This window comes from Rhopalosiphum padi, chromosome 1 (genome assembly GCF_020882245.1).
Source record: "Rhopalosiphum padi isolate XX-2018 chromosome 1, ASM2088224v1, whole genome shotgun sequence".
In the NCBI taxonomy this organism is placed as follows: domain Eukaryota; kingdom Metazoa; phylum Arthropoda; class Insecta; order Hemiptera; family Aphididae; genus Rhopalosiphum; species Rhopalosiphum padi.
In genome coordinates this window covers 36,860,769-36,879,414 of record NC_083597.1, presented here as the reverse complement: position 1 = coordinate 36,879,414, position 18,646 = coordinate 36,860,769, and the positions used below count along the sequence as shown (strand labels likewise).

Below are 18,646 nucleotides of genomic sequence, written 5' to 3'. Positions count from 1 at the left end.
TTAAATATATTATAATTATATTTCAACATGAAAATTAATAATAGTTTTTGTATTTAATATTTTTTTAAACAAAAAACCAAAAATACTTTATTGTTTTTATTACAATTGAAATACGTTTTAAAAATAATAATAGATAGGGATAGGAGTTTTTATTTTTTATTCATAGTGTCAGATTTTTAAATGTGAACAATTTTATATTTATATAAAAGCTCAAGTATAAATAAGCTTATAATAATTTTTAGTTAAAAAACAAATTAATTTTGTTTTACTTAATTTTCTTAGGCATATTACCCAAAGTTTCAGGCTCAGAATATGCATTGATTTGTATAATTCTTAATTTTTTTCAAGTGATTTGTTCTCAGTTTTTTAAAAAAATGCAATATCCTTAATGGAAATTATTACTTTAAGTTTAACGGTTATTATTTTTTTGTTCATTTATTGAATTTTAACTGCTATAAAAGTTATAAACGAATTTTGTTTTATTATATAAGTATTAGCTATATAATAGCAAGTATAAATATATTATATACTATACATATACCAGGTATTAGGTAGATTTATATTGAAAAATATCTTGATATAAGATTCATATCGGTTTGAAACTTTCATTGTTTCTTTTTTAAGTATACGTATACTTTTAAAAATTATATTTTAAGTTTTATATTTATTTGAACCCTTAAACGACGCTTGTCATCAATATATTAATGCAATATAGATATATAGTGGTTCTTATAACAGTGATCAGTCATTTAGAAAATGTAAAATAAGAAAATATAATTTTAGCATATTATAATATTAAATATTAACCTTATTTCAAAACTAATATACTCAAACATTAGAACAATGTGTACTTTTTTCAAACGAAAATCGTCATTGCAATTAATTATTTTTGCTATATTAATTAAAACGTAAAATATTATATACCTGTAGACTATAGCAATCAATTGCATATAGTAAAAATATAGGTAGTAAATTATAATTTAAGTCATGTAAATATTATACAAACAATTTAAGTCTCTGAATTCATTATCGAATTAATCACACATTTCACTTACCTATTTTGTATGTAATTTTCGAACATTCTTTTGAATACCTAGCAATTATCTACTCATTATTTTAAGTAATTATTGCGTGTTACAGGTGGCGGAGTGATGTTGGGCGGCGTGGTTGGTAGGCATATGAGCATACGGCGTAGGGAGAGCTCCCCGTCGGTACCTCACCCAGGTGGCCCGGGGAGTCCCAGGTATAGAAGACGGAGACGAGCGGTAACTACTTCGGATCACAAGACATGTGCTCTCATACAGACCAGAATAAAACTTGGCGACATCATAATGTGAGTGCTTATAAATAATCATAAAAATATAATTTATTAATATTAAGACGAAAGTACGTATACGCATTGAACGTATACCTATGTTACAAAATAGTCACAAATCGTGATTCTTGGTTAAAATTATATTTATAATATAATTACATACCTATACCTATTATAAACTATTCAGCGGAGTGTTATCAGTTTAAGTTTACTACATAAGTTTATATACAATTGTATCACTTGGGTATCTAATGAATTATAAATACTACATACGTAGTTACACATTTATACTTTATCGCGTGTACATGTTAATTGAAAAACCCAGGTATATACACTATTAATTTAAAAGTATACTGTTTGAAATCCATATTATATAATATACTTACCTTTTCATAAATGTTGACATAAAATTCTTATAGTATTCTTTATGAAGGTGACTAAACGTTCAGATCGTTTAGTATTTCTATACATCTAATACATATCAATATATCATATGTACTTCTGAAATATAATAATATATTAAATTATTATTTTATTATTTTAATATATGAAAGTAAATTATTTTCAAAAAAAATTATACTTTTATGATATACTGAATTAATTGACTCTTAAAGTAATATACCTATATATATATATATATTATATAAATGTATAAGTTTACGCATTGCATTATTTTTTTTAACATAATAATATAATATAATGTCAGTTTGAGATAATATTATACTCGAAACTTGTAAGAATAGTTATACTTTGAACCAAACATGTACATTATACTATACGTATTAATTAAACTTTATGTATTCATATTATGGAAGTTTAAAGTTTTATAATTAGATGAGACTAATGTGAAAAGGTAAAATTAACGTGATTAGAGATCAAAGTATGAGTATACTATTATTTTATACAATGTTTTATAATTCAAACCGATTTTTTATCGATAACTTTTTTTTCGTGTTAATGACATGAAATATTACTATATTGTATATTCATTAGGAGTATGATACTATTGTAGTTTAAAATAATATTATCGTATTACATCTTTTATTTAACATATTAAGTAATGAGAAAATATCTACACGTTATTTATAACAGAAGATGTTTCTTAATTTTGCATTTTTAAATTAGATATTTTGCAAATGTTGTAAATAACTTATTCTTATAAAAATGATCTGTATTATTTCGGTATATTGAATATTGAGTATCTAAAAGTATACATACTATTTATGATTACACGATCTATTTAAACTCTTCTAACTTTTGACTACAAAATAAAACACAAGTTAAAAAAAAATAATTATGAAATTATGAAAAATATTTAAATATTCATATAAATAATAAAAAAATGTTCATCGCATATTATATAATGAGTGTTTCATTGGAAGTTATAAATAAGTTATATAATATAGTAGAACCTCGATACTAGATTCTATTATGGAAAACAAATTGAGCTAAAAACAAAATATTTATGTACACATTTTATTAGATATCTATTATATTATTTGTATTATTTCTCTATTTTTCAGAACATTTGTATGAATACAATGTAATAAATTAAATACATGATTAATACTAATTGAATATAAATTTATGATTAGATAATATTAAATAATTTAAAATATACCTAATTCATCAACTATTATTGTTGAACATAAAATTAAAATATATTATATTATATTTACTTAATTTTTGTTACTTGGTTTATCGAGATTTAAATATTGACCAACACTATAGTAGGTTTTAATATATTATGATTACATTAATGAAATGTTATTAATATATTTTTTTTGCCGCTGATAATTTGTTTTCAAGAAAAATTAACTTTTAAAATTATGTTTCTAATAACCCATGCTTACGATACTATAGGTACATAACTTTATTGACCGTAAATATCTCAACATATAAATATATCCTAGGTTGTTTCTAATTATTTTGGAAAATAAGTTATGAAAAAAACTATAATGATGAAAACATGTAGTAAAAATAGTTATTTGATGAAATATTTTAAATAACACAATATATATATATATAAAAAAAGTTTTAAATATCTATTTAATGATACTAAACTAAACATTTGATATATCATTTACAATTATACATAGGTGGGTATTATAGGCCACAAAGTGTCCCGTGAGGATTTACTCATTGCGATACCTCCTGAAATAATGGAGATATCATAATTTGATTTTTTAATAAAATTCACAGGGACAAGAATTACAAATATTATATGTTTTAATTTATTTTAATGTTTTGGTAAAAAAGTTAAAAATTAAATTTTTTTATTTAATCATTTTCAAAAAAATTGAAGATAGCCATTTTGTTGAGTTCATTTTTCTGAAAATATTGACGTGTTAACATTTTAATTTCATTAATCTTCTGATGATTCACTTTTTTTAAATATTAACGTTTCAATATTTTAATTTCATTAATCTCCTGAATTTTAATATTTTTTTTAGTTTCGAGAAAAACTGCGAATAGTGGTATCAATGTATCAAACATGTGGCCCGCCTGCTCGTACAACTGGCGAACACTTTCAGTGTAATTCACAGTTTTTCTCGAAACTAGAAAAATTAGGAGATTAATGAAATTAAAATATTTTGAAAATGATTAAATAAAAAAATATAATTTTTAACTTTTTTACAAAACATTAAAATAAATTAAAACATAAAATATTTGTAATTTTTGACCCTGTGAATCTTATTATTTTTGACATTTTTATTGAATTTAAAGATTGTCCCAAGCTCATAGAAACTTATTTTTTTTAATTGTGAACCACGCTCCATAGAATATTAAGTTTTTTCTTTTTATAAAATATATTGCTAGTAGGTATATAAATTGAAACTTGAAATAGGTAGTTTTTTCCTAATTATTTAAATATAAGATACAAAGGTTTGTAGTTGAAAATAATAAGTTAAAAAATATACGGGTATTTCGATAATTTGAATAATTATCTAAATTGTCTAAAACAAAATTCCTAGTCTAAATATTATAAATATTTTATTTTATTATATGTATAAAACCTTAATGATTTAAAAAATGTACTTCGTATAAAAAGAATAATACATTATCACAATAACCTAAACTGCACATTCCAGAATAATTTTTTTTTTAAATCTTCAAATTATAACAGTTTAAAGTGTAAAAGATTTGATCTCGTAACAAAAATACATTTTTATCACAAAAAAATAATTTTTAAATTGAATAAATCTAATTATATGATCATATCTTCCTATAGTTTATATTATTAAAGGATAGGTGAGCGCTCTTGGTGAATCTCCAGTTGTAGGAACCTGTACATTTTTCTTTGATATTATTTAAAGTATAAAAATATGCAATATTTTTTTGAAAAAATATCAAAGTTAAATGTTGTTTTGGTTTTGTGGTGTGTGCTAGTACAATAATTAATAATCTTTTTCCGTTTTCACGTGTAACCGAAAGCGGCATCTATCGGAAAACTCTTTTATCCAAAAAGAATATTTATAGGCAGAAGTATAATAATTGTACTCTTGGTTGGTATTTTCGACAATAGAGTGCGTTAATAATATTAATATACAATGTAACGAATATTCTACACCTAGGTAGAGATACCAGTCTTGAAATTGGTGAACTGAAATAATTTTTGACACTTATAAATAAACTTATTAATACTTAAAACTTATTAAACTAAATAATATTTATTATTTTTACAATGTCAATAATTTGTTTATAATTTAGAGAGTTATATCAATACAGGATAATGAAAATAGTAGGTTAAAACAGTATTATAATAAATATCATATTATATAAGTATTAAAATAAATAATAATATATTGTAGCTGTTAATAAAATAAAATACATCGTAATAAATCGAAAAATAATTAGTTATGTTGAATAAAAAAAAAATGATAAAAATATACATCACTTTTAATGTATCGTTTTACCCTTGTTTTATTGATATAATAATCGATATTTTTTTGTTTCCGTGTAATGGGCTGATAATATAAAAAAATGTTACTAAAAATATACTCATTATCTAACTTATGAATATAGTCATATAATCATGACTATAATAATAATGTCATTATAAGGGAAAAACGAAAAATATATTTTCTATAAAAAAAATTATGTTATTTAAAATTTTTTAGAATTTTTTGTTGTAATAAAATTCGTTTGTGCTATTTTCCGTTAATTTACTTTTTCTGTTAATCAACTATGCATTTGGAACGAATAAGTTACCGATTGTTGTTAAAAACTTTGAACGAAATAAATCATGTATTTATACACAAATACAATGCTGTTGACGCATGTGCTACAAACACAAACACAAATGTTAACATAATATGTTGATGTTTATTCTTATTTAATACATTAAAATGTATATAAATGTTATTCATTTTCTATAATTATCAATAACAAATCAATATCTTTTTTTTAACCTACTTTATTAAAATGAACTTCATTATTTCCAATATTTTTTTATAATACACTTAATTACCTAGGTACTTATGTAGATTTATCGAATTTTTATTAACTTTGATTGTTATAAATGAAATTTCTGAACGTTGTTTCTGAATTCATAAAACGTGATATTTACTATATTTAACTTCGAATAATAAATATTGTACGATTGTAATTTCAATATTGCATCCCTTTGAAATGTGATTTTCGTAGCATTAGAATTTCTAGTGATTCTCAAATTAATTAACATTTTGATTGTTTTAATATGATGTGTCTTACATGATTTTGAAATGTTGCCGATGTAATATAATAGTACCATAAATAGAATAAAAAACAATTTGAGCTGTAATAATTATTACGTAATTCTTAACGCATGCGTGTTTACGTTGGTTGATTCCTACATCGAAACACCTCTTAAATTACAAACTATACTTATTTTTCTAACAATAGATAGGAATATATAAACATTATCATTTTATAATCCCTTTTGCGTAATAATATATAATAATTATGGTAACAACCTTTTATACCTACAATGTACATTGAATAAACACATGAATAATATTATTACTCAAAATTTAAAACAAAAGAATTATAATTTTATTAGAAAATAAAGGGAATTAAATAAACTACTTGGAAAAACTATAACATTCATTAAATGCTTATATTTTTCACAGTCGTGTAAACAGATACGTAATAATAATTTTACTAAATATTAGCTTATAAGTTTACTGTTCAAATCTGTTAAATTCCAATTTAATCTATTCAAAATTGATAGCTAAATATAGCTTTATTAGCTGTACAAAACATTGCTAGGTACCACTGTCTTATAAATAGATAAGGGCAACATAACATAATACAGTAGTATATGCTCTCTCTCTCCTCACAATTAAATACTTAATTCTCTATGATGGCGCAGTAAATATGTAACTTAAATACACCGGTGTAGCCAAGTATAATTATTTTGTCTTTGGAAGTTATTAATGTTTATGATATAATAAATTCTGAAAAGAATACATAGTTCTCATTTAAGCCAAATGACTAGGTATTTACTGTTTGTATTCGGTATGTTTTGTAACTTTTTCATAGATTTTATTTTATAAAATCGAGAGTTTAAATGTGTAATAAATAACAATATTAAATTTCTTCAATTTGTATAATAGATTTTTATTAAAAGAACAATAAAACAATATGAGCTAATATTACAATTATATAATTTTTAATTACTCGTCACTCGATGATTATAAAAAAAATTACCGAAGCATAAATATAGACTGCAATCTCAATTGTAATTTGATTACTTAAACTATAATACCGGACATTTGTTTTAACCGTTTAGCGTTTCATTGTTTGGTAGTATTTAGTCACGCCATGTTATTTGGTAATTCATTGCGAATTCAAAATTGTGAGTCTTTTCATACTTAAATAATATCTTTATGGGAAAAGAATATTTTTTTTCTATTTGGACACTATTTATAATTTTTAATGAATTACTTGTATATTTATTTTAAGATTCTTAGTAACTATATATTTAGATAAACTCTAGTCAAATAAGTATTTATAATTATTTTATTATGTATTGTTTTTTTTTTACATTTTAATATAACGAATGATTGATGTACCTATTTTATAACTATTAGAAAATAAATATTTTTAAAAATATTACTATCGATTTTTAAATAATTTGATAGTAAAGTTTTAATAATGATAAATTAATACACAATTTGGAAAATTATATCTTTTCTTCTATGTGAAATTTAGTACAATAATGTCACAAAAAAAAAATCGTTTATTTTGTACTCAATAAGTTGCACAGAATTCACTAGGTAATAATAAACACGTAAAGACTAAAATCAATTTATTCATCTCTAATAAATAAAGGAATTGTATTTATATTTTATTTTATTTTCAGTCAGGATTTTTATTATTTTTGTTATACTTACTCGTATTTTGACGCTACAAACAATGTTTTTTTTATAACTATAATTTAGGGCGTCACCTGCAACTAATCCATCAATTTCGAATTCCATGACCCTCTAAGTTCAAAACCAAATGAAACAACCCTCTGTCCACATTTCTGGTTTTCACCCTACTTACTCTCGATGGTTCTCGTAATATAATAACAATAAACTGATATTATGCTTGGTGTATATATAAATATAATATAGTATAGTTTATACACAGTCATATATATTACAGTAGTCGCGTTTGCGTGACGGCCTACAGGGAAAAATTAATATTACATTTTACCCAAGTTGATTTATTAGAAAGTGGAATGGAATTTATACATATAGAAGTAGACTTTTTTAACATGATATTATTAATAATACTTTTATAGGTCACCTCTATCTCTGGTCTAGACTTTAGTAATTTTTTGGGAACCCCCGGCGATCGTCACGGGATATTGATTGGTCCGGGAGCCTTAGCGACACGCGCCAGTATGGCCGTTTCGGACACGATCCAAATCCCTTTGAACCATCAGTGGCTCGTATATACATTTACAATAATTGAGAAAAAACATACTTTTATACTACCAAACAAATAAATAAATTAGAACAACTAATTAAAAAACAATTGTCCGTTATTATAACACTTATCTAACTAAAAATTCGTTTTTATTTTATTCAACTGATAATTAATTATTTTAAATTACTATTTTATTTTTTAAAAATAAAATACATTTGTTAACGTTCAAAAAGTAAATATTTTAAAATCGTGTTATTAAAAAATTGTTTTTTTTTTTAAATTTACAATTGTATAATAAATCTTGTTAAAACATTGAATTAAAATTGTTATTTGTTTATACCTATTGTTAGATAATTTAAATAATATTATAGTGTTAAATCTATAATATACATTCGTTCATATTTAGTATACCTATAGTGATATATTGTTGAAGTAATGTCACTGGACGCCTCTTCCAGAAACCGTCAAACCATGTATAACATTGTATATGCTTATTGCTTTTTGTATTTATTTTACATAAATTGTAAATAGGTATCATTTTCTTAAAAAAAATAAATTATAATCTATTTATATTTAGGCATAATATAAATTAATTATAGGTATTAAATTATTTTAATTTTAAATATATATATATTTAATTAAACCATTGATTCCAAATCGTTTGTTTCTTTTATAACTTCTGGTGGGTGGTATATATTTAAACAACAAATCATCAATTTTAAGGTCCTTAAATCATAGTTTATATTTTACAGTAAAATTAAAATATGGCAATATATCAACAACAAAGTTTTTAATTTTCTAAACTAATTAAGCCATAGATAATACATTATTCATAATATGATTATATCATAAAAAAAATAGATCATGATAATTAATATTAATACAATAAATATTACACCGTTCGTAGATCATAAGTACTTGATTATTAATAATATATTTTTTAATTTGCCTGTTATTATTATTCTTGAAATAAGTATAATTTTTTTTACGTAATTTATATTTTTGTTACACAAGTATTATATTATTTCGTACCTATACTTAATAATACAATACTATTAAGCTATTAAATCGAAGTAATTGTTGTTATAAATTGTTTTAAGTAAGTACATATTATTTTATTTACGATTCGTTATTGTAGTATTATTACCGATCTAAAAATATATATAATTTTATAACTTAATATATTAATTTAAATCTTTTTACATCTGTTATAAGTTTTATTATGATATTACTTATTATATTATTGTATTTTATATTTTGTATTTACATTTAGTTATTATTACTCATTTAATAAAATGTGATAAAGACGTAATATTTATTTTGTATCTATGAAAAATTAAATAGTATAACTAACCAAAATTCTTGTTTAAAAATGTCAACAGCTTAATCAATACGCAGGTTATAAGATGTCTCGCATGTTTGTCCTTGTATAAACTATATTTAATAGACCAGCCTATTAAATATATCTAAAGAAAACTTTTTGAATTTACCTATATTTATTATTAAATATTTAACACAAATTAATAGTTGCGTTGATATTTAAATATTTGTTTCTTCATTTTCCATCCAAACACTAAACTATATTGTTTTCTTTATATCCTTAAATTTGTAATTAACTATCTAATGTTGGGATAAAAAACAAAATAAAAATGATTTATATTAGTGTGAATTTATAGGTTAGTAATGATTTATTTTTCTAAGTATACAATCACAGTGGTGTAATATGAACACATAAAGTCATCTATTAGGTATTTTATATTATATTCTATTTCAGATGTTATTCGATACAATTAATTTTAATAATATTACATATATTTTTTACAATTAACTGTATAATTATTACCATAAATGTCAATGTAATTTATTAATCATTAATAATAAAAAAAAAAATGTTTAAATGATTAAAATTTACAAGGTTATATTATTATACAAGAAATAAAATTAACTTACTTTTGTAAATGTTATACTATTTTAATACATTCCTTTGAAAATATTGTTTTTGTATTGTTTTGTGTTCTTTAATAAAATGTAAAAACTATGACAATTTTAGATGTCACTGTTTAGTCTTGATTCCAATATAAAAAGTAAAGATATAAATAAAGTTATAAAATATATTTTATAATATTAAATAATTCACTAATACATAAAACTTAAAAATATATATATATGTATATCAAAATACATAACTACTAATTTGAAAAAGAAATCTGTAATGAAATATTCCAAAAACCAATTGCCTATATATTGTGCAGTTTTTACGTCTTAATGATAATTATTAGCTAATATTTTTTTCAAAGCGAATAATACACTTTGAAATAAATTCCACTGAAAAGGATTTAAACTCTTTACCAATTATATTACAGTAGATATTTAACTTAAATTAAAAATATGAATGATACATTAATATAAAACTAAAACGCATCAACAAGATAATAACTACATAAACGTAATTACAATAACTAGCTTATTAGTTTCACCAAAATAAATATTCTATATATGTTACTTACATAATATTATATAATACCTAATATTTTTTAAGTATTTACAACTGTACTTTTATAAATATATAACTTGTTGGATTTTATAAATGTCGTTAAATTTTACTTTTAATTAGTGACTGCATGCATTAGGTGCATAAAAATATCATGTTTAACCCAACTAACTATAACATTAATATGCACATATTTGAATTACATTATTGTAACAGATAATAATCTAGGTATACAATTATTTAGACTTGGGTGCGGTTCGAATGAATACATATGGATTGTTCGATAACTAAGAGACGCACGCAATAACATGCCAATTGTATTTGGGGAGTATTTCATAAAAGAATATTTTAATTTTTACGAATAAGGCAATAACTTTATTTAACCTATATTTATATGTGCGTGAATGTGTGTATGTAAATTATGATAAATTGTAATTTAATTAATTAAATTACACATGTATATGTGCGAAGTTAACACACTTCATATTATAATAGTATACCAAATATGTTCAGATAATCGTATAACATATTATCATATTGTTTTGCAGTGGTCTTTCTAACTTTTTACATTAAAAACTTTGAAAGCTGTTTGAGAGATGGCGTTCACTTTTATACGTGGTGTGAGAAAATGCTAATTATTATTTTATGTAGTCATTACAAAGACGTTAAGTTTTGATGTCATCAATAAAATATTATAACATATTGTTATATATTTTAATGATAGTATACAAAATACTTCAGAACATATTTCAATCAAATTATTATTAGGTACATTAAAACCATTATTATTTTAATTTTATAAAAATTATATGTTAAAACTTTTATCATACTAATTTTAAAATTGAAATGAGTATAAAAACTGAAATATAGTTCAAACAATATATAATATATAAATAAATAATTTCTTTTAATAAAGATTTTTGTTTAATGATTTCACATATGAGCTTAATCATGAGCAAAAAAACTCTCCTGAGGCCCCCATTTACATCTTGAAATTTATGATATTTAAAATCATAAAAAATAAAAGAAACATAACTTTTTTTTTTAAACTAATTGAGAGTCTTCAGTATTTAATTAAAAATAATTATTGTTCATTTTTGTCGTTGACATGGGAATAATATTATATAGAAGATATAATAACAAGTATAAACAATTTTTTTGTGTATAACAAGATTTTGTCAAAAACCAATTCAATCTACTGTATTACTAATTAAAAAATGAACTATTTATCTAATTTATATTATGTTTACAAATATAGACTTCTTTATATTATTTATCGAACCTTATAAATATATATATATATACACAATGATTTATCATTAAATTTAAATTGAATACATATATTATAGTAACATCTTAGGTTATGTGTTTATTATATCAACAACAGCAAACGTATCATATAATAATTATTACATAGTGCATACTTGTCTCTAATTTATTACAATGACAATAATGGTTTCTACTTTCTGTAGAACATGAAATAATATTTTTGCCTGTCGATAAATTTAATCATGCCATTGCGTGTCTTTACATTGTTTAGGAATATAGTTACGGTAGTTCTCTGAAATTGATACGAATCGTAGATAGTCCTATATTCTCGTTTCATTATTCTATCATACATATTAATTAATTAAAAAGTTTTAAAACCAGGCGTTTGAAATACATTATGATCCAAATAATAGAAATATCATGAAAAGTCATTGAAATGTGCGTGCATAAAATTTATACGAAAACATTTCTTTTGTATAATAATATTATAATTATAATCAATAATAAAGTAACTTTTTGTCCAACTTTGAATAATTAAATAATTTACATTTTTCAAAAAACTAACTAGATATCTTATGTTTATATAGGTATATCGATCGCGTATTTTGATTTTATATAAGGTTTATAATTTATATTGTATACCTTGTATACTAACTTATACGTACGAGTATAAAATATATATTATATTTTAATTCGGAATTCAGTATGTATTCCTTGATTTATATTTAATATCATATATATATATATATTATGGCTTTTTAATATTTAAATATTATATTTTTACAGTTTAAATATTTTATTTAAGAATGAAATATTTCGAAAAATAAAATGTTTGAAGATAATTAATAGCAATAAAAAAAAAATTAAAAATTAATAATAAATATTGTTAATTTATTAATTTTTTTTTAAATTGTTAAAGGCAATGATGTGTGTATTGTTCTGTTTATAATTAAAGCGTGTACCTTTAATATAGTTTTAAACAATAAATTATGATCAATGTTTGACAAAGAAAATATTTGGAAATTAATTTCTTAGGACCAGTAAAATCTTTGGACGAACACAGTATTCATAATATGCACCGTACCTATATACATATCAAATATAAAATCATTTGTCAAAATATCATAAAAAATAAACTTTTTATTTAAAAATAAACTCTTATAGCTGTATTTAATTTATATCTAAAAACTAATATAATTAAACGCTGTATTATTATGTCTAAGATGCAAAAAAAAAATAATGAACATATTACATTTGTATCCATTAACATAACAATTGTGATTTGAGAGTTTATCATCATTGGTATGGACGAAATAATAAATAGGAATATCATAAATATCACTGTATTTATTTATATATTATACTTATATACTGAATCTTCTAAATTCTAAATGACAAAAAAGTGGAGATTATGTTGGTTCTTAACGATTTGCATCATTTTAATCTCACAATATTTATAAGACTGTGTATGCCAAGTTACATTTATTTTACTTATTTAGTATTGACATAGTAGTAAAAATAACATTATATTTTTACTTATATTTTAAAATTTAACCTAACATTTAAAATGTTTAAGTAAACGAGTTTTGGTTCATTAATTTGTTACAACCGTTTAAAATTTAGTTAATTAATTAATAATTTCAAAAGACAATTAATAATGAAATTAAATAATACAAATATATGTATACATAACTGATCATATTAAGCATATCATATCAAATTTTAAAACCATACAATAAAATATGCAGTATACATTAATAATTATAGTTGGTAAATTTAATTGAACAATAGGCGATAATATTAAATATACTTTACAATATTTTTCACACACTTCATACTCATCAGAACAAGAGACACCATCCAGAAACTTTATAATAGAATAATTTTTGTTAGTTTTACTTTTATTTTTCAACCTACAAGACTTTCGAATTTCGACTGCGACACACTATTATCAATGATAACCTGTGTTTCTATTTCGATAATTTCAACGAGTAATTGGCATGTATAATTTGAGAATCATATAGAAAATTAAAAATTATGTCAAAAAAATCAAACAAAAGGAATTTCAATAGCAATAATTATTATTGAACATACTGATAAAAACAGTATTTATTACGCGTCGTGTTTCAGTAGGCGCAGTGCAGTTAATATAGTCTCGTCAGCGACTCGAAGATGGTCACTTTATTATTTCTTCCAAATCCTAAGATTACCGTACGGCAATTCACATCTTCGTACACACATTATCCATAGCAATCGGTAGACGCCACGACCACTATGGTAAAATCCGCATGCGGATGTCGTAAAACATGATTGTTTCTGTTTTCACGGGCTTTTTCCGTTTCGAACGCGCTTTCTTTTCAACTGATATTGTCGGTTTTCGACAGTTCACCATCGTGACAGTCGGATATGGCGCCCACTGCAGATGCACTGACGACAAACGAAGTTTTTACTTTTTGCTTAATATACATTATATACTTTGAAATTAGTTTTTTTTTTATTATAAATATCAGTTTATTTGTTTTATCACTAGCTTTATAATAAATCTATGTACGTAATGTCAAAAAATATATGTTTTAATAACTATGTATATGGTTTATTCAGTATTGTAGAATTGGAATTCGATAAATATGGAAAAATTGATTAGAATATTTTATATAGGTACATTCAATGTAATATGTATAGCAAATTTATGATGCATTGGCGTAATAATGGTCACCGTTAAATTCATACTGATTTTTCTATTTTCACTTAAAGTTATGGTACATTTTGTAAGCATTTGTCGAGATTTCATTTTGTATTTTATTCCTTGAAAATAATACCAAATTGAATTAATATTAGATTATTATAAGAATAGTGAACATATATATTGCATAACTATTAATAAGTAATAATAATAATATTAAAAAAAACTCATCAAGTGTCGTAAAAGTTCGTTGGATAAAAACAAATAATAATGACGTAATACATAAGGTTTCAATTGATTAGAGTGGGTGATGGTGGCAGTGAAGGCGATAGGGTCATTACATATAGCCCGGAGGATAATTGACTGTTAGACCTTTTGTTAAAGGGTACTATCCTTTCGACCAACTCGACAGTAGCAATGTATAAACATATAGTATAGTAGAAAGGGCTTAAAGAAGTTTTTGAAATACATTTTTCCGTTTAATATTATATTTATATTAGAGTTCAATTGTTAGATAAAATGAAAAATAAAATAAAACGTAAAACGACGTACACATCAATCATTCTTCCTTCAATAGACGATGGATTGGTACGTTATTCTTTTGGTGGTTTATCAAAAAAACTAAGGAATGTATAGAAAATATCGATTTCTATTTTTTTTAAATAGTGAAGTGTAAAATATATGATGACTAGGTGCGTATTTGTTCTATTTATTATAATTTGTCTTTATTTCTAGTGTTAATTATTTAAAATATCTAGTAGAAACAGACCACTAAATAAATATTCATGAAAATATTTGTAAAAAAATAGAGCAAATAATAATATATTTTTTTGGCAAAATTAAAATTTTTTTTTTTATTTAATAAAATTTTAAATATTTTGTAAGTAACTTGAATACATTTTAAATAACGATAACTAATTCAACTAATTTTTTACATATTATATTAAAAATCATATCATACGGTATAATAATGACTTAAAAGTTAAATAGAAAACATTTATTTTATTTTTATTACAGATTAATCGAAAATTCGTTTAAATAATAAATTAAAATACTTATATTTTTTAAGATTTCAAATAAAATAGGTATTGAATTTATGTAAATTTATTTAAATCTAACTTAGTATATATTATTAATATGGCATACGTAGTATATCTAGTTGTTTTTTGAATATTATCCATATTCGGAGGTCTACACTTTAAACATGATGAGTATTAGGATTGTAAATACGTATATTTTTTATGAATTATTGATGACTGCACCGCGTTTTACTTTGCCTGAAATCATTAGTACGTATAGGCACCTCAAATACTGAGTATAGGGTAAAAATGTCGTGTGTTTTAACGAGTGGTAAAAAATAAAAATAAATTTATTTTATTGGGTAATCGATTTTTATAAAAAAAAAATAAAATAAAGAATTTTGTGTCCTTTTAAAAATATAAGCTGCTGCCACAACACGATCATAATGAAGTCTTTCATGACCTATATTTGCATGCATACGCATAACATATTATATTTCAATTTTATAAAATATAATCTAAATATTATTATTAATTTGGTATAAAATAATAGTTTTAAAACTTTTTTTTTATAGGTTTCTAATTAGTATACTTTGTAGATATAATAATCATTTAGAAATTACAGTAATGTATTAAACATTTGTACATTAAACTCTTATGTGTTTTAAACAAATTATTATATTTTTAGAATACGTTACATAATTTATCAGTAAAGCTAAATATTTAGTATTGAATTGAAAATGTATGTTTTATGATTTTATTTATTTTTTTATAAAAATAATAATATACACAAATAAGCAACTAATTATTGCATTTACTGAATTGCTTTTAGAGTGTTAGAAACTAATGTTACAAAAACATAATTATCAATTTTTTATTAGAATAGTGTGTAGTATCTAAAATAAAACGTACACCACACAGCTGCAATGATTTGTGTTTAATATGTTTTTTAAATCGTTACGATTTAATCGAACATAATGTCATTCGTGAACTGTGTGTTGTACTATTGTTACTATTATACTAAGACTTGTCATATTTTTGTCAATAGATGTAACATATTTTAGACCGACCTAAATTATATTTTTGCAGAGGTTTCATTGACTTTCCACTTGCTTATTCAGCGGTCATAAATCAAATATCGGCCAAGCAATCGCATTGCGGGTAATAGGGGTTAAAAAAAGTATCAGATTTCAGTCCACAAGAACTAAGTATACGTTTATAATATCATATTAAATATATGTATGGGCATTACCCATCAGTATATTATATACGAGAAGGTGGAAAAAAATATAAAATTATTTTGTACTTGCACACGAATGATATAGCTTAATAATTTCTAGTTATACACATGCATATTTTAATATATATAATATATATACAAGTATATTTATAATATTTAATGCAATTGTGTAAACTGAGTTTCTTTTTGTACATACATTTAAGATAAAGGGAAATGTGATTTAGCGTATAACGCACCATACGATATAGTTGGATGCCAACTCGATACAGAATAACTACTATTGAACACAATAAATGTGAAAATATAATGACGTACCTAGTCGAACAGACAAACAGTATCAATACAGTTTGGGACAGTGCTATTAATCATGAAAGTTTCGTTTTGTTAATAAACTTAAAGTTTACATTTACTAGTGAAAACACTTATTGGTATTCTGCAAACTCCAAATAACGCTGAAATAGCTGAAACATAATTATTATTTTTTTTTTCATAAGCACAATTTTATTATTTAGGTAAGCTTGAATTAATTACGATTCCCTAGAACTATTATCAATAAATAATAACTGTATTTTAGTTTTCTTATTCTTTAATCAGATATAATTATTTAAGTATAATAACAAACATTATAATATTATATATATGTGAATGTTCTAAAGTCTAAAGTAGGTTAAAGTAATACGATTTATTATTAAATATGAATGGTTTAAAACCATTTCGTAATTGTTTTAATGAAAAGTTGCAATATTATGTCATATTTTGTTGGAAAACAAAATTAATATATATTTTTTGTCAGTTGCCTTTTTATTATTTTCGTAAATAAAACCTAAGTTTAATTCATAAATATATACATAATGATAAAATAATAAACCATTAATTATTAAAGAAAGCTAATTAAAAAAAACAAATGTCTTCTTTAACCATAAACTCAACTCGTGACGTAATGACTAATGTTTGCTACCATTAGACTTTTAACAAAGGGCACTGTCTTCACTAATTATACGAAGTAATTTAGTTTTTTTTGTTTAGTATTTGTGGATAAACCAAAATTATGTTGTCTTAAACGTTTTAAATTAGTTATTCAAAATCGACTTTTATCTTATCTCCTGACAGTTTACTTAATTTTACTTAATTTTTACAATAATATAACTTTTACTATTATTCTTTAATTTATTTTTTGAAATGATTATAATACATGTATTATTTAAGCTATTAATACATATTTTAAGTTGAATTTAACACACACACACACACACACACACACACACACATATATAAATATATTTAGCTTTAACGTGTAGAATTATTGTAAAATTTGGTACGAAAAAAATACTATGAAAGTTCTGTAATATTTTATAAACTAAAATAATGTTATTTTATTGTATTATTAATTAAATTGATAAAATAATTATAAATTTATTAATACAAAAAAAAGACTAACTATTTAGGAAGTGTTTCATTCACACGTTAGCCATGTATGCATCCCCGTATTATATTAAAAGTGTGGGCGAATCGAATCACTCTACAATCCACACCGGTCACACACTGTGTTAGCGTAGATGGTGATGGGAAGTCGATAGAGGTTCTCGCGGCCGATAGGAACTCATAAAAAGTTGTGTGACATCACGCGACGACACTCGCACGCGTGTGTGCCAATGGGCAATGACGAATAGACTGTGGCGTATTCAAAATGCACGGTGACATAACCCCAAGAGGGAGTTATAAATTTATA

General features: G+C 22.8%; 1 protein-coding gene across 16 annotated transcripts in view; it reads left to right on the top strand.

Moving 5' to 3' along the window:
- Positions 1-18,646, top strand: part of LOC132931676 (voltage-dependent calcium channel type A subunit alpha-1) — a 225,082-nt gene that overhangs the window by 94,108 nt on the left and 112,328 nt on the right. For all 16 annotated transcript variants that reach the window (XM_060997599.1, XM_060997591.1, XM_060997592.1 and 13 more), the window contains exon 2: positions 1,141-1,333. In XM_060997599.1, the coding sequence (XP_060853582.1) occupies positions 1,152-1,333 (182 nt within the window). In that variant the 5' untranslated portion in view covers positions 1,141-1,151. The remainder of the gene's footprint in view (positions 1-1,140; positions 1,334-18,646) is intronic.